Consider the following 27,891-nt stretch of genomic DNA (forward strand, 5'->3'; position numbering starts at 1 on the left):
ACCAAGAAACAAAAGCTTTCAAACTAGGGCCACTTACACCACTTGGTTTTCAGTCATTTCACACAGTTCATGTATTTTAAGAACACAAAGAGTTTGGTTTTTGCAATGTCTGTCTCCAACCTGAGGAGTGTTCACAACTTCACTAGTATTGCGAAAATCTTCAGTTATCCATCCCCTCAAGTGTTAACAAAGATTTCCCAGATGCCTCACTGCTCTTTGTTTCTCTCTGAGCCAGCATGCGTAAGAAATTCCCTGATTCCAACTCAGCCCGATGTTCACCTGACAACTCTGCACAGTGTGAAAGAAAAACAATGTCTTTCCCACTTACTCTCCTTAAAAGTAGACATAAATTCTGTTAGTGGGGTGTGATGATGTCACATGTTACCAATGCAATGTATAAATGCGTCACTAAAAGGTGAATCATTGCAAGAGAATTACATGTTATGTTACGTCAGAAACACCCCACTCGTTTTCATGAGTCTAAAGAGAATACATTCCAGTTTAGCAGCCTTTAATTCCTTCTCAGTGCTTTTCATCATCTTAATCTGCCCACTGTGCCATTTAGCATCCCAAACTGACTTCAAGCCTGTGCTTCAAGATGAGAGGTGAGATCATTCCTGCAGCTGTAAATGGCCACGGTAAAGAAATATATACATCAACAAAGAGGTAGCACACCGTTTAGCTACCATTTAAAATAAGAGGATGAAAATTAATCAGCAGGTTGACCACCAGGTGGCACTGCTGCACTGTACTCGTCCACAACACAAATGTATAACCAAATCTACAGTTTATATCAGAGCTCAGCTTCACGGGGTAAAAACTAAAAAAAATACATCACGTTCCTCATAAAGCTCAGTGTTCAACTCAGACACACACACACACACACCTGTGTCGTCATTGTTAAACAGCTTTTCTTACAGTCTATTTATCTGTAAAAGGTGTGAATCAAAAATATGTCAAATAAATCCTAAAGTTTCCCTTTGAAGAGCTGACAGAGACTTTTACAGATGTCTTATGTTAACATATGTAGCTACACTTCCTACTTTTTTCCCCCCCTCGACTTTTCTGGTCGAACACAAGGCCATGTTGTGAAGCTTTGATGCCACAATTTCAAGTTTCTGCAAGTTGGTTTTCATAGTGCACTGAGACAAATGGAAGCGAGGAAAACTGTAACATTTGAGGGTCAGCAGTAATGGTTACAAGTACAGAGTTTCTGGGCTGAAACATGAAAGAATAACCTGTCTGCCCTTTAAATGATAAGATATAAGATACTGAAAAATCGTTTTTAAGGAGCTTGTTTCTTTGGAGAGTGTTAGTGTTACATTTTCACCGGCGATTACAGCCTTACAGGGGTCCAAATACTTCATACTTCATACCCAATAAAAATATGCTTTAAAAAAAAACAACAAAAAAACTTCTGCAGCGCTGAAGAATTAAGCTTCACATTCAGCTTGATGTGAAAATGGAAAGAAAAGACTGAAAACACGTCTCTCTGAGACTGTTGTTAAATAAGTAGCATTGGCAAACGACTGTTAACTGGAAATATGAAGTAGAAAAAGTCAATAAGAACAACGACGTAAAACAAAAAGGAAAATGTCTGTACATAGTAGGTCTCTCCTCTTTCCCTGCTGTCCTTGAATGCACCGTTCGTTACCTCCTTTGCAGAGAGACGACTCCCCTCCATACAATCATCTCACAGGAGAACTGGGGCTAAATCCAGCAGTTAAAATCTGCCGCCCCTGTTGGTCCTTTTCCTTGGCATGAGAGAGAGAGAGTGTGTGTGATACAGAGAGAATGGGGTCTGAGACATGAGGAGATGTTTCAGTTCGTCTCGCTTGTTTTGTCCTCAGTCTGTTTGTCCTGGAGGAGAGTTATGAGCGACTCCCACGCGGACTGGCACTGCGGAGGGTGGAGACGGATGAGTCAGTCGATAGCGCGGGGGGGAGGGGGGGGGGGGGTGAGAAGGTACAAGGAAAAGACAGGGAGAAGTGATAATCAGAGGTGTTTCAATAGCAGTGTCTGAAGGGAGTTTCTGTAGAATTGATGTTCAGTGAATCTAATTTCAGCTGTTGGATCTGATCCCACAGATCAGCTTGCTATAGCTACTAGATTATTTAACAGTATTGACCTACTATTTGTTTACTATGGCCCTGTATTTGAAATAAAGTAAATTGATTGACAGTGCAGTGAGCAGGGCTTGGTATCAAAGATCAATACTTTTTGAGTACCAGCTGAATTGTGTGTTGACTCCTGAAAATATACTCTGCCCTGATTTGTTCAAAGTTAAAACACTTATTAGTGATTGATTTTAGATATTTGGCATGCTGAATTTGATTGATTTTTGCATAAAAACATTAAAAGTACACCAAAAAAGTATTTTTCCTTTTTTTATTGGTATCTTAGGTATTGCAGATGGCTTTGTCCATTTTAAGCGTTGCGGTTGGAAACATGCACACCAGGATCTTCTTTGTCGTCATTTGCTGGTTCTGAAAAAAAGCTGCTGGTGTCTATGACTATATGAGTATACATACTATACCCAGTGACTGTTAAATAAAAGCTCTGCATGTGAATAAACTCTGTAAAAAAACATTTGATCAATAATCACCATAAAATTAAACCTTCCAAAGAGATGAAACTCTCTTGTGATCCTTTACAGTGTATCTCTTGCATACCTTTTCATAGTAGTTGATGTTTTTGTCGGCCATGCCAGTGAGAAGCTGCTTAAAGTCTTGTCTCTTGTTGCTCTGCCAGCGCTCCCAGTCTGCTTTCAGGTCAGCGTTAAAACACTCCACTTTGTCCTGGCATTTTTCTACTTCCACTGGGATCTACAAGGAAGACAGACACAACTACAGCTACATGGGGGTCTTAAGGGGACGTGATACTACAGCTTACAGGACTACAACCACAGGGGTCTGGGTGGTGCAGGAGTGTTGGATGGGGACGGTTATATTAGAGAATGCTGACATTTGGCAAAGTGAGAGATGACTTACATCCAATATGAGGGGATGTGGTAGATTATTCATTGTTTAAAATGCTTGTACTGAAAAGGTTAAATGTCACACTGTGAGCATTCAGCAAGGAAATTTCAGGGATAGACAGTTGTGGGACTCTACCAACACTCCCAGAAATGACAACAAGTGAACGCAGCAGTTTTAAAGCTTCAATACTCTGATGAAAGGAAGGAGGAGGCTTACAGGCGTTCTGTCCTCCTGTTTACGCAATATGGCAGCTTCTAGTCGTCCCTCGTACTCCGCCTGGCTCTGGTCTCGCTTCCTCAAGACGTTCTGTAATCAAGCAAAGAACATTGACCGTCTTTATGTTGCACTGTTACGATGATCGTATACTGACACTGTAAAGTTTCTGAGCAAGCAAATGCAAAGTAAAAGAGATAGAGATAGAGATAGAGAGAGAGAGGTGCTGAATCAGGGACATGGTGAGGAAAGGACGTGACACAAGCAAAATGTCAGATGCTACTTCCTCTATTCAGGGTTAAAGGTGTCAAGTCTGTTTGTGTACGTGGTAAGCCAAAAAGGATCTACTGTGAACTGAGATTTGTGTTTTTGTATTCATTCCCACACCGAATGTCTTCTTCCTTTGTTTCCTGACATAAATGTAAAAAAAACCCCAAAACAAACAAATGAAAGTTTGTCAAATCTTCAAGTTCCCCTCATAGTTGCTCCCCCCTTCTTTACATCTTGCACATTTAAGAGTGTCGCAGTAACAGAACAGACACATCTTAAAAGTTCAATCTTCAAACAACTATATGACCTCCCTCATCCCCCTCACCTTCATGGACTCTATGTAAAGGATGTATTCTCTGAGTACAGGCAGGAAGTCCTGACTCATGTTCTCGCTCTGGTCAACCAGTCCTCTGCAGCATGTTGACACGTTGTCTGCCACGCCCTCCAGGGGGCGCTGCAGCTCCTCCTCCGACCCCGCCCAGCTGGAGTACACTGTGCCGTACTCACGAAGCTCTGTTAGGTACTCTGGTGGGATAGAGGGAGAGAGGGAGAGAGGGAGAGAGAGAGAGAGAGAGAGAGAGAGAGAGAGAGGTGGTTAGAAAGCCGAGCAACAAATAAAAGACTTAGAAAACTCACAGTTCTGTTTTCTTCATACTCAGACTCCAGATTTTAAGCTTTAGGTATAAATAGCTTAGGCTGGGGAACAACAGCAGCACTTGTACAGGGGGACAGATATTGATATGGTCTATATTTATCAATTTGACATGACTGAATGCCAAGCCATTGAGTCAAGCATGCGTGGCATTTGCTTTTTTACACACTGTCAGCTGAGGCCTTCATTATCTACAGTCCTCCCTAGTTTCCATCTTATCTCCACAAATATGGAAACAAGAACCTTCCACTTGTGCTGCAGAGTTTTACGCCACAGACTGCAACACATCTAAGATCTGAACAGATGGTGCCAACGAGTGTAACAGAGTCCCTTGTCATGCATGAATTAGGTGTACAGTTATCAACCATGCACCCTCAAGGCCCAAAGGTCTGCGGGATCCAACAAAACACTGCAGCTGCACATTTCACAGCAAAAACAAGAAAAGTACACATTGCAGATAGACTCACACAAGTTAGTGTTGGCCACGGCAAGCATTTCAGATTACAACAAGCACAATGTGGCAGGTACAAATAACCAACTGCCATGAGTAGGTAAGAGAGGAGGCAGAGTATAAAGAGGAATACTTGAGGTCATGTTGAAAGCAGCACACACTCCACTGATTCTAAATGTTTGCTTCCTGGTACCTAAAATATGTGCCTGAAAAGAAGTAGCTGTGAAGAAGTGGCTTCAGCTCTGCTTCCTTATCAGTAAATGTTTGTCAAATCAGGACCTCATACCAATGATAACAGAGCTGATAAACATAAGATAGAAGAATGGGAGCAACTGGTAAATGGAAATGCAAAATGAAAAAGAAAGGCTTTTTTTAAACCTGTAAACTTCCCATGGATACCAACATCATTGGCTGACATTACTGTCTTGTCTAGATTTAAAGTGAAACTGGATTACCTAAAGTGAACATGTTATGCTTGTCGGGAAATAGAGCTTCAAAGTTAGGCAAAATTTTGGCAAGAAAAAACTGGCAAAGGCCGGTTTAATGGTGTAATTTGACCTCTCCAAGAACTCTGAATGAAATGTGTTCTATGGGAACCCACAAGTCTCTTCTTTAAAGACATAACCACTTAATGCTAATCCCATCCAGTTTTGGATGCAAATACCCATGCAGTTTTTCGCATGCAGTATAAATCTGCTATATTCTCCTTTTCCAAAAGTGATGTCTTTGAATATTTCTGCTGACTTGGATCTTTAAACAGTCTTGGAAATGACATAAATTAGATATGACTGGAAAGTTGAGACTCTTGTGGATTCAACAAGTCCAATTGTATTCATGATGACGTTAGTTACCACAATAACCATTTCATTGTAGTGAGACCACTTTTTGAAAGTTGACCTCATTCTATAAAATAACTTGTTGTGACATGTAGGATAGTCACAACCTCATGAAACTTTACAAACACAAACTAAAGATCTAGGTTATTCAGCTCATTTGTGGCTTTTCTAGGTATACTAACAATAAGGGGGTGATTTCCAGAATGTAAATGTCAAAAGTTCTTGATACCAAATCACAGAATGAGTTTTTCTGCTGTGTTTCTCAAGGTCTCATAATGAGGTATTTTGGAGGGATTTTTGACCATTTTTATTAATTCTCGATTGGTGAAAATGTTTAAATTTTACACAAAATCTGTATCAACCCAAATAGTATCAACCCCAAACTTGCTGCAACAATTTATGAGACATAATTGAGCATGGGAATGGCCTTTATAATATTTTTTTCATAATGTTCTAACACCAAACTTACACTACTCTACACTATTAACTTGCATTTGAATAGGCGCCTTACCAAAACACATTAAATATTACAAATTTATGACTAGAAAAACATGACTGAGTGCTGAGTTGCATCTCAATGTAATCTTCAGGTTCACAGATTTCTGATGATGTATACTACTATGTGACATACACTATTGACCTGTTATCACCCTCTAAAGAGGGTACAAGTAGGGGAATGGAACCTTTTTATGTTTGTAAAACCTTACTGCCAAATCTTTATTGCCAAATCACACAATGAACGAAGGAACTGAATTATAACCAGTATAAAAAATCTCATGACAGCTATGATCTAAGTCTACGTTTCTCATTGGTCTCTTTCATTGTTCACTGTTACCTGACTGCTCTTTGAGGATCCTCTGAGCAATACGGTCGATGGTTCCCAGTTTCTGGGAGAAGGTGTCCAGGTACTCCCCCATGGCACAGAACTCAGCTGGCCGTGCCCGCAGCTTGTAGCCTCCAGCCACGTGCTTCACCGACTCGCCAACCTTGGTCAGCAGGGCCAAACCTTGACGCTTGTTCAGGTCCTGCAGACACACAGTGATGACAGGCCACATGACACCAAGGATCTCAGCACAGAAAAGCTTATCTAAGTTATTATCATATTTAGTCATCAATTCAAATTCAAATCCATAGGTGTCAATAATCTCTTCTTCTCTTCTACCCAATACGCTGAAACTGCTGACAATGTCGAGAAAACGCTTGCTCCTATTCTGTTTTATTGTCTTTAGTGGTTTATCACCTACATTTTATACCGCTCCAGCATGCTTATTGTCTTTCTTTTACTGAGCCTAATTATTTTACTGTTGAAACAACCTAATTTTCCCATAGGGATCAATAAAATCTGGTCTTGTGTCTCAGCTACTTAAGGACCATATTTGTGAGCGATTGCAGACCTGGAGAAAACACACACACACACAAAAACACAAGCAAGACAGCAGAAGCTCGATGTTTTGTGGTTGTGTTTTATTGGAAGAGCACTGCTGAGATTCTTCATTTTTTTATTTGTAGAGCATCTTGAATATGACAAGAAGCTGCATAAAATAAATTGCAGCATGTGAAAGGAAAAGCACTGACTGTAGTGTTTTTGAATGGCTGCAGTTTATAACCACCAGAAAGAGAAAGCCTGAACTTGGTGAGAAAATAAAGGTGTTTGGGAGACACATCAAAATATCTATGCTTTTCCTTTTTGCACATTTTATCTCATTAACATATTCATGCATCAATGAGACTATACATTCCTCTGTAGCTGACTTATTGATTGTTTATAGTATCATCTGGGTGACACCAACTTAACAAATTTAAAAACTAGGCAGCCTGGGGCGGCAGATGCTGTTGGCAGCAAGTAGCCAGCAGTACAAGAAAAATGTGACAAATACAAAGTGCTGTATCAACAAGAAATAAAACAGCTGTTGTTGTTGTTAAGATGTGGTTAGGGACATGGAGGCTTGTCATTAGTATGGCAAGACATTAGTTTAATCAAATGGGAAGACACTTAAAAGAAAAATTAGTTCTGCTAATTTCAATTATTCATAAAAATACAAAACAAATTCCAAAAAGATGTCCTGTGACAAGGTGTACTTTCCACCCTTGTTTAGTCTTACCTTGGCAGACAAGAAAGCGTTTAGATGAGGATTGAAGGAGAGGACGGGGTGGTCAGCGACTCGCTTCAGGAACTTGTCCAGAGCTTTCATTCGCGTTTCCACAAACTCCTCCGAAAAGCGATCCACTACGCCCTTCATCACGAACTTCTCTGGCAACGGCTGGAGAAAAGAGAGGTGGAGGTGGAGGGGGAGAAGAGGAGACAAGAGAATATAAATGAGGCATTTCTTATTAGAAAAGCAGGGCTGGAGATGGTGTTGTGGCTCAGGTGACCTACGGGGATGAGGTGGGTCGGCTGACTGTCCTCCAACTTGATCCTCAGCCAGTCAAAGTCCTGGTAGCGCCGCCGCACGCAGTACTCCGGCAGGTCAAACTCTATCCGCGACGTCTGTAGGAAAATACACAAACCCTGAAGACTCCAGTGCACATACACAATGGACTATTCAGTGAAGTCCAGCACTTACACTTTTGACATGAACAATATTTGCATATTCATCAATTGCTAAATATTTTATGAAGGATAAATAAATAGGACTTTAGCAACATAATCGAGCTACATATTAGACCCAAGTTATTATTTAAAGTAGAGTGTTTTATATCTATTTTAAAAGAGGCCTGGATGATGTTTAATTTTGTAACTTGACCAAAACTTATTTACCTCAACTGAGAAAACCGTAATGAGTTACACTAAATCCATGTGTGGTGTGCAGTAAATCATTTTTAAAAATGACTAAGGTTCCAGTTAAATGAAGGATGGTGCTGGATGTGAATTCCCAGGAGGGGGCTGGGTGGATGATTAGTTGGGTTGATTTCACTAGTACACCATCTTTGTGAGCTGTTTTTATAAAGATAAACTTATTACACATGATCTTTACTTTCAAACTAAAAAAAACTCTTCTTTGTGAATGCTGGCAAACATCCATATCCATGCATGTATATATCTTTAAAATATATACTTTGTTCTTGATCTCTAATAGAAACAGAAGTAGTATGTTGGGGTCATGATTCAAAACTAAACTGAAAGCTAATTATGTTATTTCACCACAATGAAATGAAAATTCAAGTGAACCAAAATACCTGGCTCTCTTCTACATAATGCATAAGTTCATATATTTAGTCTTAATTAATTATCAATCATGTTTTTCTGTCTGCAGATGCACCTATTAATTATGAACTACTGCACCATCATTTTGTTTCAAATAACTAAACAAGTATTTTTTTTAAAAAGTTACAAATGACATTGTTTTCTACATACCTAATTGTGAAAAATATAATTTATTTCCAGGAGTTTGATGTGTTTAATCATGGTGAGCACCAATGAATCATCAATCAGGTGAAGTTCCTAAATATATGTATGATTAGTTTAGTTGTTTATGATCGCTCTTCATCATGTTCATATGAGTAAGAGTAGAATTCATGCATGTACACATTTGACCGCAGGGCAGCTACATCTCTGTTCATCTTAGCCTATACAGGATTACTGTACATGCTTATTGACCTGCAAATATAACTGACAGTGCACTCACACGCACTGACACTCCACTGTTAAAAGACCCCCACCTCCACACACATACACACTATCTCAATTAACACTTTGTTTTCATATTCTGCTGTGATATTTGTCTAAGGCCTCTGAGCCAAAGCACCACAGTGCACATAGCAACTGTTGTCATGACGCAACCCAGTGGCTTAAGGCAGTGTCTCTCTCTGAATCTGTTTCCGTCATTACACAGTGGAAGAAGCCGCTGAAGCTACGGCTCTACTGAGAGTCAAAACAAAATCGAGTTCTTGCAGGTGGAGTGGTGGAGGAACAGAGGGTCCATCTGCTAAATACTAAAAGTTTTTGAATATAAATCTTTTACGTGAAGGTGGAGGGAAAATTGTTTTCCCAACTGTAATCTAATCCATTCCATCATTCATATGTAATGGCGCCACACTACATCACCAGTATTGTTTTGTTCTTATCTCAACAATAATACATATTGTACAAGGCCAGAGCAAAAGAATAGCTACCAGATCATAATCAATAATAATTTCCTTCCTGATTTGCTGTTTTTTCAAGAAACAGGATATAGAAGCTGAGCTTAATAATCACAGTGACATGGTTTTTTTATTCTTTCATTACACTTATTGCATACAGGTGGCGCTGGTTAGCGTGTCTAAAACTGGTATAATAAGGACTGACTATCTACAGCTGCTAAATGTGAGCAAATGAGTTTGTGAGTTAAAAGATTTGATCATGAAGTGCCTCGCACTACTACTGATGTAGAAATGTAAGGTAGCCCTTTTTATGTCAGATGTCTTACATTTAAAAAGAACCATGCTGGTAGTTTGGCATGTTTGGCCCCATTAAACACTAAATAATAACATTATAATACACCATTTTACCAGACGGAGGCTCAACCTTCACTGATTTAAGAGCATGCTACTAAAATATTACACAGAAGTTATAGAAAGTATCAAATAGATCATAAAGAAGAGATCTCTTAATGCACTTTCAATGTAAATGAGTGGAGACAAAATCTACAGCCTTCATTTTACAAAAAAAAATTTATTACAGTTTATGTAATATATGTTATGTGTATAACAGTTTATCCGAAGATAATAGGGATTCAGTTGGCTGAGTTAAATAAAGTGCATATTTTTCCAGTTAGGTATTTTTTCAGTTAAAAACTCCCTCTTTGTGTCTCAACGGACAGTGTTTCCCTGTTCAGCTCCAGTGCAGATTGTAAAAAAAAAAGAAGGACTTTGGCACTAAAAAGACTGTAACTTGAAATATATTGACTTGACTTGACTAACTTGGACAGCTGAAGTCTCAAATAAGCTTCAATAAACTTTTATTTTAGCACGGAAGGAGGGCTGAGGATTTTGTTCCCATTCATTTACACTGTACGATGAAGAGATCTTCTGATGGTCAGTATGATCAAGAAGTCAGAAGACACACCCATCCATCTCTTTGATAGTTTGGTTTGTAAAATAACCAAACTATTAAATTACAAATATTAAGACTTCCATAGTAAACCAGGTAGACAGTGTTACTATGACACCAGCCAATAGCAGACCTTGGTGGAGACTCTGTAGGTGATGTAGGTCTCCATGGTGGAGACGTGCTTCTTTGGGTCGTCGACTGTGACAAAAAGGTCGCGGGTCTCGGTGGAGGCGTAGGGGTCCCTGGCGTCTGCTTCCAGGTCATCATCCAGCTGCAGCCTGTTGAACAGCGAGGACGCAGAGGCGGGACTTGACGTCTCGACCGGCGTGCCATTGGTCAGCCCAGCTTCCTGCGTGGACAAATATAAATATATGTATGACACCATGCTGACACGAAATTCAGACGTAAAACACCGCAAACAAAGAGCTGATAGATTGATGCTGACGGTGATGCAGTTGTTTTTCTCTGTCAATGGGGCTCTTGTTGAGGCTACTGCTGCATGCACACCCTGCATCATCTGACACAACATCTCTATTCTTGTCTGTCTAATTGAATGATGGACGTGAGGAGAGAAAATGGGGCATTTGTGGGATGAGGATACATTTCCACTGTTGAAATGAAAAATGAAGCAGTTACAACAGAAATAGGTTTACTAAACAACACATTTTTGTTTCATTTTACTAGATTTTCAAAGACATTAATAGTGTGTGTTTGTTTCTGCTGTCAATAGATAAGAAGCTTCATAATTTCTACGGAAAGATATTCAATTTTCTCGGTACACTTGAGAAGCTGAAACCAACAAATGATTTGCCATTTTTGCTGAAATAATGACTAAACTGATTAATCAACTACCAAAATACTTTTTGGATTAGATTAATTTTCTGTCATTGACTAATTGACTAATTATAAATCTACACTGTATGTAACTACCTCAAACAACAAAAACAAATCAGATCAATATTTATATCAAACTAAATATTAGACAATTAAAATAGGATAGGTACATGGGTGTAAAATACGTACTGTCAGACTCGTTTGAGCACTTAAAATTTTTCATGTTTCAGTGTTTTCTTTATAGCAACAAGTGAAGAGCAAACACCAAAAGGTGCCTGCAGGCTCCATCCAAACACAGCAAGAGTGCTCAAAAAGTGCAATAAAAAGGCAAATAACAGGACAGAAGGGGAAGCTGTGGATAGTGTCTCCTTAAATGAAGAGACAACCTGTGGATTTGGACACGTTATTATTACAGACAGGAAAATTGTTTTCTACTTCTATGTCCTATTTAATTTCAATCAGCTTCAAAGGATATGAAAATTCATTTTTAAAGTGGATCAAACACACATTTCACAAATTTGAATAAAACTTTCCAAAAATGTAAGAAAAAAAAAGTTCAAGAACATAAATCAGTGGAGAAACGTGTGTTAAAATTGTATTTTTCATGAGTAATCAACACTGAAGAAGAAGCTCTACAGGTCTCAGTAGACCAAAAGCAGGGACAGCGAGCAACAGAATGTTAAAATGCAAACACTGACTAGAGTGTAAACACTGCGATGGGAACGTAAGCTGAACGCTGAGGCTGCAGCGAGGCCGAATCGTAAAAACTGCTTCTGAAAATAAATCCCTCAACCACAACCTGAACTGCCACATTTGATTTTCAACTGAACTCCTCGTGACTTGGTTTTACCACACACGAGGGAGGAAACGGGTTAAGGTCCATGCCATACTAATGTTCAACCTTAATCACTTTTCTGCCTAACACACTTTTTTTTTAATAAATCAACTGGAGTGGGCATGTGTCTCACTACATCACACTGACCACTGCTACACACACACACACACACACACACACACACTAGACCATAGTCACTTTTAGGGACATATTAGACCATGGTGACTTTTGGGGACATACTAGATCATGGTGACTTTTGGGGACATACTAAATCAAGCTCACTTTTGGGGACATACTAGCTCATGCTCACTTTTGGGGACATACTAGCTCATGCTCACTTTTGGGGACATACTAGCTCATGCACACTTTTGGGGACATACTAAATCAAGCTCACTTTTGGGGACATACTAAATCATGCTCACTTTTGGGAACATTATATAGACTTACATTCATTACCTGGAGACTTACCCTTAACCATTATCACTACTTGCCTAACCACTGACCCTAAAATCAGCGTTTTCCCAATTGGACAAGCTGTCCCCAATAAACTGGCCCCAAGTCTGAAATCTGTTTCCAAAAGTAGCCTATGACAGACCCTCACCCCGACGCCTCCACACACAGACTGATGACATTGTAAGTGCTCTCTCTTCACACTGTGGTATTAACCTGCACTGGTAATCACAGTTCAGATAATTGCATTGCGTTGCATCACTAGATCGCTGTGAATGAACAACCAGGCCACCGCAACACAGTCACGCGCAGACAGACAGTGAGGAAATAATCTGAAATTATTATATTGGGAGAACCTGATCGGAGCTAGGAGATGCATGACTGTAATATTAAATATTGGGACACAGGAGTTGAATGTGTGAAATTAATACTTATATGTTGCATTTATTTCTAATTTTCTGAACAGATACAACAGTTATAGCTGAGAGAGGGGAAGTGTGAAAAACTTGCACCACATTTTTGAATTTGTGATAGAAGAAAAAGCACAAGTGTTACCAATTACACTACACGATGTGGCATGTGACAACAAGCTAGCGTGCACAATGCCAGTCCCCTGAAACTGAAGCAGTTCAATTAGGGCTGCAACTAACAATTATATCATTATCTAGTCATCTGTTGATTATTTCCTAGATTGGTCAATGAGTAAAATGTCAGAACAGGGACAATCACTTTTTCCTGAAGTCCAAGATGATGTCCTCAGATCTCTTGATTTGTCCCAACCACCAGTGTACAACCCAAAGATATTCAGTTTACAATCAAAGAAGACTAAAGAAACCAGAAAATATTCACATTTAAAAACCTGGAATCAGAGTTTGACAACGATTAATTGGTTATCAATCGATAACAATAGATTTAATTGTTGGCAACTGATCGGTTGTTGCAGCTCTAAGCTAAATGAAATTAAGCTATCCTCAACCTTATTAGTTACACCTGTGCTTTTTCCTACTGCGACATGTCTGCTCTGTGAAAATAGCCTAACCTCTACTATTATTGATATTGTGGGCCTGAATTGATAATGTAATCTGTCATGAACTGCAAACTCCAGTTTTTTAAAAATGAGTCTAAACACACACGAAATGAAAAGACAGCTATACAAAATGTGGTCCATATAAAAAGTATTGCATATAAATATTTAACATATGAAAAAACACCAGAGTACACTCAGAGAGCACATAGATTCTCCAATGTGGCACAACAATATTTAGAAATGTATCATTTAAATAATGAGAAATGTTTACAAATGCTAAATCTGCAACTGAATCTGGTTTTGCATAAAAAATAGAGTTTATATAGCAATATGTTTTGGATATAGTAGCCTCAATGGCACAGAAGGCCAACAATAATCTCCACATGAATCTGGATCCACGACAACAACCAATCAATCCTGTTCCCTGGCACATGATGGAGCTTTCTACTAGAATTTATTGAAATGTGTTGACAACTTGTTTACATTTTTTGCTACCAGATTGAGAGCAGAACCAGTAACTCCTTCGTGGAGGGGGTAGTAAACAAGACTTAAAGATTTCTCATTTGTAATTTTGGCTCTGGTTGGCTCTGCGTTCTTATGCATTAAAAAAGAAAACTCAGAAAGGAAAGTACCGTCATTTCGAAAAGTAGCCTTTTGGACAGACGCATTAAAGCATCTCGTGGCAATAATTAACTGCAAAACCAATTGATCACCAATGCCTGTTTCCTAAAGTGAACAGAGGGAAGGAAAAAAGCTTTGTAGTTGTTTGCATGATCAATGTTAGTTTACAGAGCACACGTGGGCTGATAATGATGTCAGGTCCTTCTTTCTTAAAAGTGGAATAAGATAAATCTGTTTTTCTAGCTATTGCGACAGGTTTAAGACTTAAACCTACAGGGCAAATCTTTCACATTTAAATAAACATTAGTTATATTCAAGCCCTTGTCAAACGGGTTCACATAGTGTTGATTAAGCCTATCAACATCAGATAAATCTATCAGTATTTACCAGTACCAGTAGTTTTTAAATTTGGTGTCAGTAGCATCATTCCCGTGCTGGCTAAATGAATAAAGCATGCTCACCAGAGACTTACATTGGCCTAGTGGCTAGCATCCAGTTAGCTCTCTGCTAACTTGAATGGGGATAAAATAATTTAATCGTGCAGCTCTTCCAGGCTTTCCAAATGTTATCTGACTGAATGGATCAAATCCTGATGTGGTGGTTGTGACACTGAAAACAATGTATCCACTATTTTACAGCTGTGACAGAAGTGTCTATGACATAAGCAACATGTTGACAGTGTTTGTGTAATTACTGTCACTGCCAGAAGGGGGAGAATAAAAGTCCCGCACTGCAGCTTTAACTAAAGGTTCATCCAGCAGTAAATTTATACTTTATAAATCCCAAATGGTTAAAGATCCCCTCCAGACATGTTTTAAAATGTATATAATATACTTTATTCTGAATAATAATATGTCTGATATGGTTCAAAGAAAGGTCAGTTAATAACTTTAAAATTACACCTACTCCTTCCACATTCAAATTTCCAGAAGCAATGAAAATGCAAATACATTTAATTTCAGAGGTTTAACTGCTGCACATAGGATATTTCTTCACTGTAAAGTCTGAGTGTTTGTACACTGGATGCTTGACTTGTCCAGGTTCAATATTGGACCAGAAATGGTGCTTATTACATTATTTGTGATGTCACAAATCATGCTCTAGGGCCTCCTCTTAAAATATGATTTTAAATAAGCACAACTTTCCACTTTCAGCAGATAAATATGAAAACAGTCTTCAAGTTTCAAACTCTGCACATATATCAGTCTCCACAGTGAAGCTCAAATATCCGAACATCCAGCTGTAGGAAGAAGAAGAAAACATGTTTTTAAGTGAAGGGGGACTTTAACCTCAGCTCTGACCTCCGCAGGGCAGCAAACACAAATAATGCACATTACATTCATGCTTTTCTCCTTTAAACTTCCATCAGTGTCCACCACTTATTTGATGAATTAAGCCTCTGAACACATGGTGCCAACCTGAAACAGCTTGCTAAATAGATTTTAGTTTGGTTCACCGTCCTCTCTCCGTCCCTGTTTTAAACCGCCGAACCGGTGTCGGTAAAGCCCGGGAAGACCCTACCTTGTCCACCCCGACGGTGACAGTGACATCTAGCCCCGGGGACAGCGGCTCCTCGGCGGCGGACAGCGGGTGGAGGATCTCCGCGATGGGCTTCTGCCCCGAGCTGGCCAGGCCTCTCGGAGCACCGACACTCATCCTGCGGGAGGCGAGGAGACGTGGCCGGGTGTGGGAGGGTGACGGCTGTCCGGTTCTCCGCGGTTGATAGAGTGAAAACGGACGACAGGTTCCTTCCTTTTCCTCCGCTAAGGTTCAGCTCAGTGGAGATGTTACACCCGCTGGTTGGTCACTACTGTCAGCTGACTCCTACTGCGCAGCTGCGGAGGTTGAAATCACACGAACCCGGAGGTAAACACACGTGTCACGTGACAGAGAGCAACGAATGACACGAGCATGATCGTCTATCAATAAGATGAGTGACGTGTTCAGAAAACAGCGACCCTGCTCTTTTTATCCTGTAGTTTATTAGCTTGTTATATATCAGCAGTGTTTGGGAGTAACTAGTTCCATGTAACGGCGTTACGTAATTTAATTACAAAATCAATGTAACTGTAATCCGTTACAGTAACTAAGACTAAATGTGTAATTAAATTACAGTTACTTATGATGATTACAAAGGAGGTTACATCTGATGTCAGACCTTAAAGATTTAGCTCAGGAAGAGGGTTTGTTCTTTTTAAAAAATATATATATTTCACGTGTTTCTTAATACAAATATTGCTGTTTTTAATTATTTGAAATCAATATGTTTTATATTTTGTAAAAAAAATCATGATGTGGGCATATTTGGAGCACACATGGGTTTAAATTGTGTCACAGTACCAATTAAGCTCATGCCAGACTTTTGACTTTTTCCTTAAATTATCTATTGTATATTCCAATATCTACATAAACTAATGAATACATTTTCAAATGAGAGATAAATCTTGCTTTAAGAAATGATCTCACCTATAAATCATGTCAGTATCCATGAAAATCACCCAAACTTAGATTTTTTTTCTCTAACAGCTGAAAACATTCAGCAGAAAATTAGAAAAGTAATAAAAAGTAATCAAATGTAGTGAGTTACATTACTTTGATTAAGTAATTGAAATAGTTACATTAGTAACTAGTAATCTGTAACCTATTACATTTCCAAATATTCCCAACCCGACCAATACAAAGGATTAGTATTGGTGTTTGCTCCTACAAACACAACATAGAAGAATAAAATACAACCACAGAAAGGTGATAATAATAATGGAATAAAATGAGACATTTCGTTTAAAATCTATTCACATAATGGAATAATAATAGTTTTGAGAAGGGATGTTAAGGTTGAAATGAAATATTGGCTTTACAAAGGAAATATGGGCTTCTCATAGTGTTCATGGCATCAGTTACAACCATACAGTCTATGGTTCCCACGTGGAAACACATTTTCATTTAAGGGCCACCATAGACATTAGAAAAAAGCTGTTGTGTTTTTCTTTTTGTCGTTGTGTTTTTGTTAATGTCGTTGTGTTCTTGTTAATGTTGTTGTATTTTTCCTTTTGTTGTTGTGTTTTTGTTAATGCTGTTGTGTTTTTCTTTTTGTCGTTGTCGTTTGCCGTTCAGGGCCACCGTAAATGTATGGATTGAACCTACTTTCATCTTGGTCTTCTGCCGATCACGAAGATGTTTTTTGGTCACCGGAAGTAGGAGCAGAGTGAGCCCTCGTCTTTTTCCTCCTGCCTCAGCTCTCTCATGAAAACCGGCCAACAAGAGGCAAAATGCTACTCTCCTACCGCACACAATCAACAGTTATATTGTTATTTTAATCGCTCAGCTACTGTTACAACTGTATAAAACAACAAATATTTAGTCATTCATAGAGTTCAAGTTTAACTTGATAATCCAGGAGGACTTTTACCGGTGTCTGTTATCATCCGCCATTGTTGCAGCATTAGCTGGGTGGACGGAAACACAAACAAATAACTTAAATCATTAACAGAATCGTTTCTGTAGTTCATTATCCTCTACTTCATATTGCTGCCTTCACCGACATGGCTGCTAATCCCCCAGGACAAGGTAATTATATTGTTTTGGAGCAAATGATACCGATATTGTAGGTCACTAACCTAAACCATCTGCTCCTTACCGCAGGGGCGAAGCTGCGATTTGTGCTTCCCCTGAAAGCTGTTTGCTCTGGGCCCCCCTGAGAAATGTGCTTATTTTAAAGCATCTGTGGTTTCTCTCTAATAGTGACCTTCTGTACAGATTTTACAACCTGACATCTCATCTAAGTGCTGAAATCTTCAGGACTGATTCATCAAAGCGGAAAGAAAATATGCACTTACTATAAAAACTGAGGGTATAAGTTAGCTGAAAGTATTTTTTTAATGAAGTGCTCCTAATTTGGTATCTACTTCAGCAGTCATGTACGTCACTGTATTATTACTAAAAATACAAATTGGTATGTGATTGTTGTCAACTGAAGCCTCTTGGGGCATTGACTCTTTTTAACTTGTCATTTCAAGTAACAATTAGACCATGGACCCCCCAGTTTATAAGACTTTGTCCCAGTGTCTTCCATTTTTGCTTTTAGATGTTTGATTACTGAAAGTCCATGAAACCTGTGACCAAAATAGTCACCTTTTTGATGGGAGCCCCCTCAATGACCCCTGTGGGTCCTCAGACTCCACTTTGAGAACCACTGCCTAATGATATTTAGTCATATTTGGTTGGTTATTAAAGTACATTTTCTGTGAATAATGTTATGCAAAGATTCATTATATATTATTTTCTACATTTTAATGTTTGTCTTTGTAATTCCACATGTTCTTTGTTAAGCATTAAAACAGTATTTCACCCATTTAGTAACATTTTTATATTTATCATCATCAGGCTAACAATGGACAGTGTTTTGATACATTGTCTCGCTTGTGCCTCCATTGCCCACTCCGACTTGACTGCAGACAGTTTGGTCAGAGATTTGGGTGTAATGCTAGTACTGACTAATAACACCTTGAGCCACTGTAGGCTCAATCAGAGTTTAGGAGTGGTCTGGTAGCCTCACTTATTTATAATTCAACACCCACTACATTTTCCATTAACGAACTTGTAGTCTCCAGCCCCGACCTATATTTATCAGATTTAATGCAGCTCCCCTTGGGGCCACAAAAGCCTTTACATAACTTTTTCACATATGCAGTATCCTTTAAGTAAGTTAATAACTTCCATATTTCTATATTCACATTGGCTTTAATGTTATCACCTGACTGCAGTACCTTTCAGTGGTGCACTTTAACACCTTTCAGCTAATTGTTTTGGGTTTCTAGCCCATAACGTCACAGTTCTGGTTCACTCTCACTCTTCTCTTCAGCATGTAGCAGGAAGCTGTTTTTCCTGAAAGGTGTAGCATTTTAAGAGCTGAATATTTCCCTCAGGAATTAACGTAAACACTCTTAAAGTTCTCAGGGGCTAGATGATGAATGTCTGCTGGATGTTTTTCTCTGTAAGTTCTCATTATTAACTCGAAAGGTGATAATATGTCATTGTTGTTTCTGCTGCTCCCAAGAGACCAAAGTGTTTAACAGTGTTCCTCATTTAGTAAACTCCCTTTAAGTCAGGCATGTCCAAACTATCCCCTGAAGGGCCGTGTGCCTGCAGGTTTTTGTTCCAACCAATCAAGAGCACACATGATTCGACTAATCAAGTCTCTGAAGATGGAGATCAGTTGATTAAATGAGTTGAGACAGGTGTGCTGCTGCTTGGTTGGAATGAAAACCTGCAACCACGTGAACCTTTATGGAATAGTTTTGGCATCTTTGACTTAAGTAGACTTTTGTTTGCCCTACAATCATCTCGTATTTAACCCAGTAAATTGCAATTACTCATAATGTACTCTTCTTTTTACTCTGTCCAGCCTTCCAAAATAAGGCACGGGTGGCAATCCTGGCCGAGCTGGAGAAGGAGAGGAGACGGCTAATGCAGAACCAGTCCATGAACACTCCTGGAGCAAGGTAGAGATTGTATTCAGGAGTGTCCTGTCAGTCCAAAGTCCGAGTTATTTTAAATTGACTTTTCTTATATCTGCTCACTCATTTACCATAGTCTGAAAATTAAAAAATGTCTATTAGTCAGAATAAGAACATTCAATAACAAGAGAATGTCAGTTTCCAGTTATACATTATAAACTCTTCTACCCCCCCCAACACTCTCATCTTGTAGCATCTCGCTGTCCAGACCGAGTATGAAGGACTTCAGGGACAATGCAGAGCAGCAGCACATCGCTGCCCAGCAAAAAGCCGCCCTACAGGTGAGCCACACACAAAAGACAAAGTAACTACTATACTGACCCAAACGTAAGACAACCCCCCACTTAACTTTTGAGCCACTTTGTTTGAATCGATCACTGTATCTGTCCATATTTCAGGCATCTTGGCACTGTATTTTTGGTACCATCTGTAGTGTATGTTTATTGACATTTAAAAGTCTAGGCATAAGTAAGAATATAAGAAAACCCCACTTTTTCAGACATATTTCCAATAAAAAAGTTCTGTCTTCTATTTTGACCAACACGGTAGCTTCTTCAATTTTTCAGTGCTGTCATAATTTTGAAAATAGTTTTTAATATAGGTTGTTTATTCAAAGATATTAAGTTGTGTTTTTGTTTTTCCTACATCATATTTATTAGTTTGGCATAGAGAGAACATAGTCATACATACATACATACATACATACATACATACATACATACATACATACATTAAAGTTTATGAACACCTCTGCCCCCCACTCTTAATGTCAAATATTCAGGGAAAGAGTAAAGGGGGGAAAAAAGCTGAATAATAATAATAATAATAATAATAATAAAATTCATAATAAGGTTGATTTTTTTATTTTATTATTTATTATAAAGTTTGGAATCTTTTAATGTGTATTTAACTAGGTTGTAGCATGTAATGTTTTTAATTGATCTAGAAATGACAGTTGAGACATGTCATTTTACAGGGTTTTCTGTCTGATGCAGCAGCAGTTGTTATAAATCAGCTGAATATTCATCATTGGCTTTAATAAAAGCCTTAAAATCATTATTTTTGTAAGTAGGGTTTAAGGCAACAAGAGCCATCTCATACACTGCAGTATGATTTAATGTGGTGAGGGCAGAAGTCTCAAAATTATTTGTGCCAAATACAAAAACTTCATGGAAACAACACCTCCTACATCTCCTACAGAAACTCACTCCAACAGAGATGTGTTTCATGGCTGGTGCACTAAAAGGTGTTAGTGTATTATAATGTAACAATTAAAGCATAAAAATGACAATTCAGGCGGTTTATAGGGAGTTATCTGCCAGATTATTTCTTGGCTCTTAGTAGTAACTTCTAGCAGTTGCGGTGAGGTTGCTAGGCAACCAGCAAATACTAAACAGTCCCTTTACGATTATATTAAAATGATCCTCATTCAGCTACGGTATCACAAACCTTTTCCTAACTGTCTTCTCTTGCAGCATGCGCACTTACACTCAACAGGCTTCTTCATCACTCAGGACTCCTCATTCGGGAACCTCATCCTCCCTGTCCTTCCACGCCTGGAGCCCGAGTCATGACCTTTTAACTCTGGTCCTACCCCAACACACATCTTGCTGCCCTTGATGTGAAACAACTCTTTGAAACAACACACGTGCACAGACTCACATCTCTTCCGGTTTCCTCCTTAAAATCTGAGATTAATGGACATCTGTTTGTCATGTTGTAAACCACGTCAGCTGAACAAGTGTGGATCTATCGTTTCTACATTTTCCAGACTAACAAGGTGGCTGCTGATTAGAGGAAAAGCTTTAAAATCACTCGGATTAAAGATTCAAGATGGATATAAAGCATCCTTTTTAAGTGATCCAGCGGCTTAAAACAGACTAGAGAATTCTATCCTGCTCTGTTGCCTCATGGCACTCATCACACAGCTTTCCATAAAATGCACATTTTGTCAGGTTTTTACATTTGTAATTGATTTGTATTGATGATTGGATAATAAAATTGTGACATTAAAAAGTCTATATATAGTTACTTAATTTTTTTGATGAAGGTCTTAATGGCGGGAAGAACCTCTGCGCTATGACCTGCAACTGAACTTTGCCTTTAATACCAATGGCTGGTGACTTCACTTAGACTTAAGCCTTTCGATTAAGACTGACTTAATATACCCCATAATAAAACCCCATAATAAAACCTGAATTTATATACTATATCTTCAAAACATGCATTACCAGGCAAAAGGTGGACAGTTAATATTCCTACCTTTTCAAATGTTGAAGCAAGTGTTTGTGCAGTTTCTCTCTGATATTGCAAGTGAAATGGTGATGATAATGAGGTCGTCCAACATATGGTATACACAGCAAGCATTTCATCAGACATATGCCGGTATCTACACTATTTATCTATTCTTATTCACATTTTTATTGTACTATGAAATGTTGTTGCAATAACTTAATTGGCTCAATTTATTCTCCATAATTTAGTTAACTAGGTTTTTAGTTCAGTTTAGTTGTATGTATCGTCTTCCTGATAAACTAGAAGCAGACAGTAACACACAGTGGAAATATCTGTTGCTGATAAAGCTGTAACCCTTTCATTAGTCATTAGTGTGCTGGATCTAAAGTCTTAAGACCTGCTTTAGTGAACAAAATTGAATATAATTGTTACTTGACATGTAAGTTTGAAATAAAGAATAAGTCTTAGGAGCTTTGTGATCAGCAGCAGATAAACTCACAGTTGAATGTGCTTTATATTATAAATAAGAATATGTCATTTGAATTGTTAATGTTTTTTGATGTGACTTCTAATCTCCTAGCCACACAAAAAAGTAAATTAAACTAATATATTAATATCAGAATAATCATTAATTTTTTTTTACTTTTAAATTGATATAAATTTTGGCCATGCTGTGCCTCCAGCAATGGTTATGCAGGCCTGTCGGTCAGTCTATCAGTTGGTTTTATCGCTATAGTCCAGTGACTTTAGCTCTAGCTCCACCTGGAGGTTGAAATATGTGACTTCGAGTAAAATAACTTGACAACTATTAGATGGCTTGCCATTAAATGTGGTACAGACACAGACAGTATAAATTGTAATAATGATGATGATCCCTGACTTTTCATCTAGCACCATCATCATGTCAAAACTTTATTTTGTCAGTCCTGTTAAAATGGAAAAAAGACTTGACTTACTCAATTGGCTTAGTTTTTGGTAATGTATCATTTAAACACAGGTTAGCAGCACACAAACAACACACAACACACAACAAAATTAACACAGTGTATTACCATGCATCTTTTAAAAAGTCCCTCATTGATCAGAAAACTGGAAAGTAACCACTCAATCATGAAGTAATATGAGTCATCACTATCAATTGCTTCATATTGCTGATGTGGAAATCAACCAGTTACTTAGTGTACAACCTTTTAGCTGCTTTGTCATAGGTTGAAACCTGATTACAGTGCACTGTCATGAGCTGTATACAACAACTGACGACAGTTCTGTAGAATTTATCTTTTTCTTTCCACTTCCCTTTTACAGTCACAGAGGAAGTCAGTTGAATATGAAATTTAAGCCTTATTTGTACAGCAACAGACAAAGAAACATGACCAGAATGCAGTGCAGCCTCCTAATATGATCAGAGGTACATGAGATGGTGGAAAAGGTGTTATAGCAAAAAACTTGCAGCCCGTGATGTGTTGAACATCACAGACTCAGGGCGCTTTCACACCACTAGTTCAATTATTTGGTCCACACCAGGCAGTAAAATTGTTACTATGTTGCATACAGGCTGCACACCTGCAAACAAATCAAGAGTGGTCCGATTGACGTTCCCTCATCTTCCGGTACGTAGATGCATTTGGTGCGGAGTCAAGCAGAGACCTCCAAAAAGAGGTGGTCTCGGTCCGCTTGATTTAGTGTGCACCCGAGTGCGATTGATGCTTTCAAAAACGAACCAAACTAAGAGCTTTTGGTCCGAATGGACTGTTTAGTGTGCACCAACTGCTGTTGGTGTGAAAGCGCCTTCAGATGGTAAAGAATGGAACTGTGGAGGAAGAGAATCCCAAGAGTGAGCTTTTCCTTTGTGTGTGGATTTTTAAATATGTACAAGTATGTAGTAGTTTGTCACAGGCTTCTGATTATAAGAAAGAGTCAACACAATATCTGTAGCTGTCACTTTGACACAATGGGCAGCAGTTCTCCTTTTGCCTTCATCGATTTGATCTTGGCCTTAATGTTGTCGTCCATCGCCTGTCGGCAGCGGTGAGCATAATGCGCCAACGTCTCCTCCTTCTCATCCCATGGCGCCAGTGCATGAAAGACCTCCGGAGCGGCCAGGCTGAGCTCGGCAATGGACGCTGTACGGGAGATTGTGTTGCGGTCCACACCGACCCGGTCAAAGGCTACTTTCATGGAGACACTTCGCCGAAACTCTTGAAGGGCGGCCATGTAACGTGCTATCACCCCCGCCACGTTTTTCACTAGAGAGGAGTGGTACAGGGACAGTAAGAGAGACACATGAGTTCAGAGAAAAAATCAATATTAACAACAAGAATGCATTCTAGTCTACTGGTACCACAGTAAGATGCTGATATCAGAGTTATACTGTAACGTCCTTACTCCTGACTCGTGTGTTTTCACCATCCCGGCTCCCCTTGCTCTTTAGAGTTCGGTGGCGTTCCACAGGGTGAAAGTCTGTTTCATCGAACGAGTCAAACAGCGTTGACGTATCAAAGCCTGTCACATCGTCAGAAGAGGTCATGTGTGAACTTCCCGGTTCCATTTGATTGGAGCAACGAGGCAATCTCTTCTCTACAATTAAAATACAAAAACAATAGAATTATTGTTTGGAGTAAACAAATTATTATTCGTCAATGCAGTTTTAATTTTGTCTCCTATTTGATCTTGGCACTCCTGGACTACCATATGTGTTTAGTCTGCTGATTTACTGTTTGCTTATAACTATGATGATTTATATGACTTCTTTTACTACTTCTGTTGTTACCAGTATAATTTATGTCATTATTGTTTTATTCTTACTGTTCATGTCTGTTTTATGGTCATTTTTTCACTATTATTTTCAGATAACTAACTAACTAAAAAATTCTACCAGATAGCAATGTAGTTGGTTTATCAAGTACTTCAACTACTCCCTCAATTTTCAAGACAAACTCTACCTGGTCGGATTTTGTCCTGTAGGAAGTCACAGATGAGTTTGGCTTTCTTGGTAAGTTCGTGCTGCAGCAGCTCTTTGTCCTGCTTCAGACTAGAGATCATCTCTGTCATCTGCTGGTTTCGACTGTGTTCGGCGCAAAGTAACGCTCGCAGCTTCTCCAGCTCGCTCTGGGCCCCTGCTGATTTTACACACACAAAAAGAAAACCCGCAAATTATAAGGCCAGACAGTTGGATACAAACATAAACAATGCTGTGTTTTAATAATAGCATCACTCTTGTGTTTCTACTTCTTTCCAATTAGAAAAAACCTGCATCAGACTCAGACACAGGAGCAAAACTGTTTGTTCTTGTTCTTTTGACATCACATCAATTAGGAATTTTAACTTAAAAAACCATTTCAGTATATTTTTCCTATTAGGGAACAGGGAATCTCGAGTTCCGACTTACAATCAAACACAGTAGTTCATATAGAAACGTTATACCTGTAGTCATCTCTGTAGTCTCTTTGGCAGAGCTACATCTCTCTGCATGCTCTGTGGTCCTTGTTGTGCAGCTGCCTCTGACCAGCAGCTCCATCTCTGGATCCACTAGTCCCTCACTCACTAGATCCTGGACACGCTGCCCAGAGGAGTCACTGATCCGCTGAGGCTGAGGGCCGGGTGGTAGGGCCTTGTTAGGCAACAGTATGTGTGTGATCGGTGCTTGATAAGCCTGTGAAAGATTGACAGCGTCTGCCTCTGCTAGCCCCGTGCAAACGATGTCAGCGACAGCCTCATAATCATCTCCAAAGGTTGCCTCCTGCTTGACCTTCTTCCCCGCGACTCCCCCCGAGCTTGTTGACCCTCCTGGAGTCGCACCTCTCTTCCTGGAAGGTCGAGGCTCGTAGTCCCCATCCTCATCTGTGGCTGACGAGTCACATCCAGCCATGTCGAACAGCCGGCTGCTGAACTCCTCTCCCTCTGATGCTGCTTCGTTGCTGAAGAGGTCACATGATGCTCTCACTGCCACCTGGAAGGTAAGATGGAGAGCTACAAACTGAATCTTCATGTGTACCGTGTGTCACAAGCACTTAAAGTTGAACTTAAAGTGATGCTGAAATTAAAGTATTGAGCTTAATTTCTTTATTTTTATTCAATTCTCTTCACATCTCAGCTTTACCTTTTTAGATGGACGCCCTCCAACAAACCTCTCCTGGCCCTGGAAGGTATTTACTGGGCCTGTGCAGCCGTTGCTATTCTCACTGAGGGGCCAGTGGTAAGCATGACCAGCGCTACAGCCCCACATAGCTACAGGGATGCTGCTGCCATGGAGACCTGGCTCTGGTGTCAACACATTACCATCTGAACCATGGGTGAGATGCTGCAGGCTGGGGATGAGGTTGCAGATGGTACCGTGACTGTGTGCCCAGTGGACAAGCTTACACAGATTGTCTGAAGTGGTCTGAACCAGGTCGGACATGATGGAAACCTACAGCAGAGAGAGGAGATAGTGTCAGCAGCTGCTTCACTGCTGTGCTGATCAGTTTGTTGAAATAGTTTAAGGACATACTGTACGTTGCAGACAATTACGCCATCAGGCCCAACCATCTGGTGTTCAGCAGTTGTGAAGGCTGCCAATTTTGGGTTTTTTTTTTCATTTAAAATTTTTTAAAAATATTTCTTACATACATTTAGATGCTGTTACATGTGCAGCCATTTTTCCAATAGATGTCCATGAAGATGTCAAGATTTGTGATTCAACTGACCTTTTGCTATTCATCTATAACTTAAATTTTACATTTCTTTCATTTGTATTTCATGTTTATGTTAAATGTATTTAATGAAATGTATTAAGTTTTAGGTATCACTCTCCATAAAAAGAGAAATAGTTAAATTATGAAAACTTTTATCTTTTAAAAAAATGTTTATCCTAAATGAGTATTAGAAATTGCAGATTGTCAATATTGAAACTTTTAGTCCAGTTAAGAACAGTATGAGGTTAGATTTGATCAGTGTGGTTAAAGAAGACAAATAGGCTAAAATAAAATTTAAAAAACAATGTGCACATCTATGTATTCGAATAGTAATGCATTCAATACAGACAATGATAGAATGGACAGTCCTTATATTTCATACATACATTAAAACACATCTTTTTGCAAAATTGACAATTCCTTTTTCCTTTTCTTTTAACCACGCATGCGCATACACATGGACATGCACGCGCGCACAGCTGCCTAAGTGAACTATGCATGCAACAACTCTTACTTTAAACTACAATCAAACCCTCATTCAGATCAAACCTTGTGCATTACGAGACTGTACTGTCATGTCTGTCTGCAGGCAGAGTACAATGTATCGGGCACAGGAACAAAGCCTCATCAGCCCATCAACATCATCCATATTTACCTTTTTTTAATAATCACTAATGAAAACCTCTCAGCAGCGAGTCCACGCAGGTTTCACATCATCACATCATCGTCCTCATTTCATCCGCATGCGTCAGACAGAAGAGACTCTTTACCTTGTTATGATGCAAATAATGTTTGATTGAACATTATGAATATCACATCAAACGTGCAGCATTTGTTTAATTCTTACATTCCTTGTCTGGAGGGTCTAACATTGCTACAATGCAACCACAAAGTCGCCTTACTGCCAGCAGCTGGACTGGAGGAGGAACTGTTGTCTCCTCCTACTGCGTGATCAACACTGACCTCTGCTGGCCGGACTGATATATATTATATTATATTATATTATATTATATTATATTATATTATATTATATTATATTATATTATATTATATTATATTATATTATATTGTATTAGCAGCATTATCTAGGATCGTGTCTGTCAGTCTTTGGGCAAGTTTTGAGCCAATTTAATTTTATATTTGGGCAAATATAAATGCCCCCATAGACATGCTTAAAGAAAATAGAAATGATTTAAAAATGCATACATTTCAATATATAATAAAACACAAATATAATACATTGTTATTGTCTTTTTTTTCTCAAAATGTTA

General features: G+C 39.0%; 3 protein-coding genes across 4 annotated transcripts; 1 reads left to right on the forward strand and 2 right to left on the reverse strand.

The window, feature by feature from the left end:
* Positions 1-701: 701 nt before the first annotated feature.
* snx30 (sorting nexin family member 30) lies at positions 702-16,023 on the reverse strand. Its single transcript, XM_053340271.1, has 9 exons — positions 15,718-16,023; positions 10,563-10,778; positions 7,778-7,888; positions 7,503-7,661; positions 6,236-6,425; positions 3,787-3,986; positions 3,195-3,284; positions 2,673-2,825; positions 702-1,899 (listed from the first exon to the last, which is right to left on the reverse strand). The coding sequence occupies exons 1-9, from the start codon at positions 15,850-15,852 to the stop codon at positions 1,822-1,824; spliced, it is 1,332 nt and encodes a 443-aa protein (XP_053196246.1). The 5' UTR covers positions 15,853-16,023; the 3' UTR covers positions 702-1,821.
* A 1,431-nt stretch (positions 16,024-17,454) lies between these two features.
* Positions 17,455-21,723, forward strand: inip (ints3 and nabp interacting protein). Its single transcript, XM_053340276.1, has 4 exons — positions 17,455-17,763; positions 19,601-19,697; positions 19,906-19,993; positions 21,188-21,723. The coding sequence occupies exons 1-4, from the start codon at positions 17,739-17,741 to the stop codon at positions 21,284-21,286; spliced, it is 309 nt and encodes a 102-aa protein (XP_053196251.1). The 5' UTR covers positions 17,455-17,738; the 3' UTR covers positions 21,287-21,723.
* Positions 21,724-23,684: 1,961 nt separating this feature from the next.
* Positions 23,685-26,351, reverse strand: LOC128380452 (uncharacterized). Of its 2 annotated transcripts, none has more exons than XM_053340269.1 (5): positions 26,047-26,351; positions 25,371-25,896; positions 24,890-25,063; positions 24,333-24,524; positions 23,685-24,193 (listed from the first exon to the last, which is right to left on the reverse strand). In XM_053340269.1, the coding sequence occupies exons 1-5, from the start codon at positions 26,344-26,346 to the stop codon at positions 23,886-23,888; spliced, it is 1,500 nt and encodes a 499-aa protein (XP_053196244.1). In that variant the 5' UTR covers positions 26,347-26,351; the 3' UTR covers positions 23,685-23,885. The 2 variants fall into 2 exon arrangements, with proteins under 2 accessions (XP_053196244.1, XP_053196243.1); XM_053340268.1 differs by having other exon boundaries at positions 24,890-25,066.
* Between the last annotated feature and the right edge of the window lie 1,540 nt (positions 26,352-27,891).

This window comes from Scomber japonicus, chromosome 19 (genome assembly GCF_027409825.1).
Source record: "Scomber japonicus isolate fScoJap1 chromosome 19, fScoJap1.pri, whole genome shotgun sequence".
Taxonomy (NCBI): Eukaryota; Metazoa; Chordata; class Actinopteri; order Scombriformes; family Scombridae; genus Scomber; species Scomber japonicus.

Bases quoted from the DNA above. Each gene is read 5' to 3' on its own strand.
- snx30 (XM_053340271.1), bottom strand. From the start codon at position 15,852: ATGAGTGTCGGTGCTCCGAGAGGCCTGGCCAGCTCGGGGCAGAAGCCC. The intron at 6,426-7,502 runs GTAAGACTAAAC...GTGTGTCTGCAG, and splicing joins ACGCTTTCTTGTCTGCCAAG to GACCTGAACAAGCGTCAAGG. The intron at 1,900-2,672 runs GTATGCAAGAGA...CACCCTCCGCAG, and splicing joins ACATCAACTACTATGAAAAG to TGCCAGTCCGCGTGGGAGTC.
- inip (XM_053340276.1), top strand. From the start codon at position 17,739: ATGGCTGCTAATCCCCCAGGACAAG. The intron at 17,764-19,600 runs GTAATTATATTG...TACTCTGTCCAG, and splicing joins TGCTAATCCCCCAGGACAAG to CCTTCCAAAATAAGGCACGG. The intron at 19,994-21,187 runs GTGAGCCACACA...CTTCTCTTGCAG, and splicing joins AGCAAAAAGCCGCCCTACAG to CATGCGCACTTACACTCAAC.
- LOC128380452 (XM_053340268.1), bottom strand. From the start codon at position 26,346: ATGTCCGACCTGGTTCAGACCACTTCAGACAATCTGTGTAAGCTTGTC. The intron at 25,067-25,370 runs GTATAACGTTTC...GTGTAAAATCAG, and splicing joins GACTACAGAGATGACTACAG to CAGGGGCCCAGAGCGAGCTG. The intron at 24,194-24,332 runs GTAAGGACGTTA...ACTCCTCTCTAG, and splicing joins TGAAAACACACGAGTCAGGA to TGAAAAACGTGGCGGGGGTG.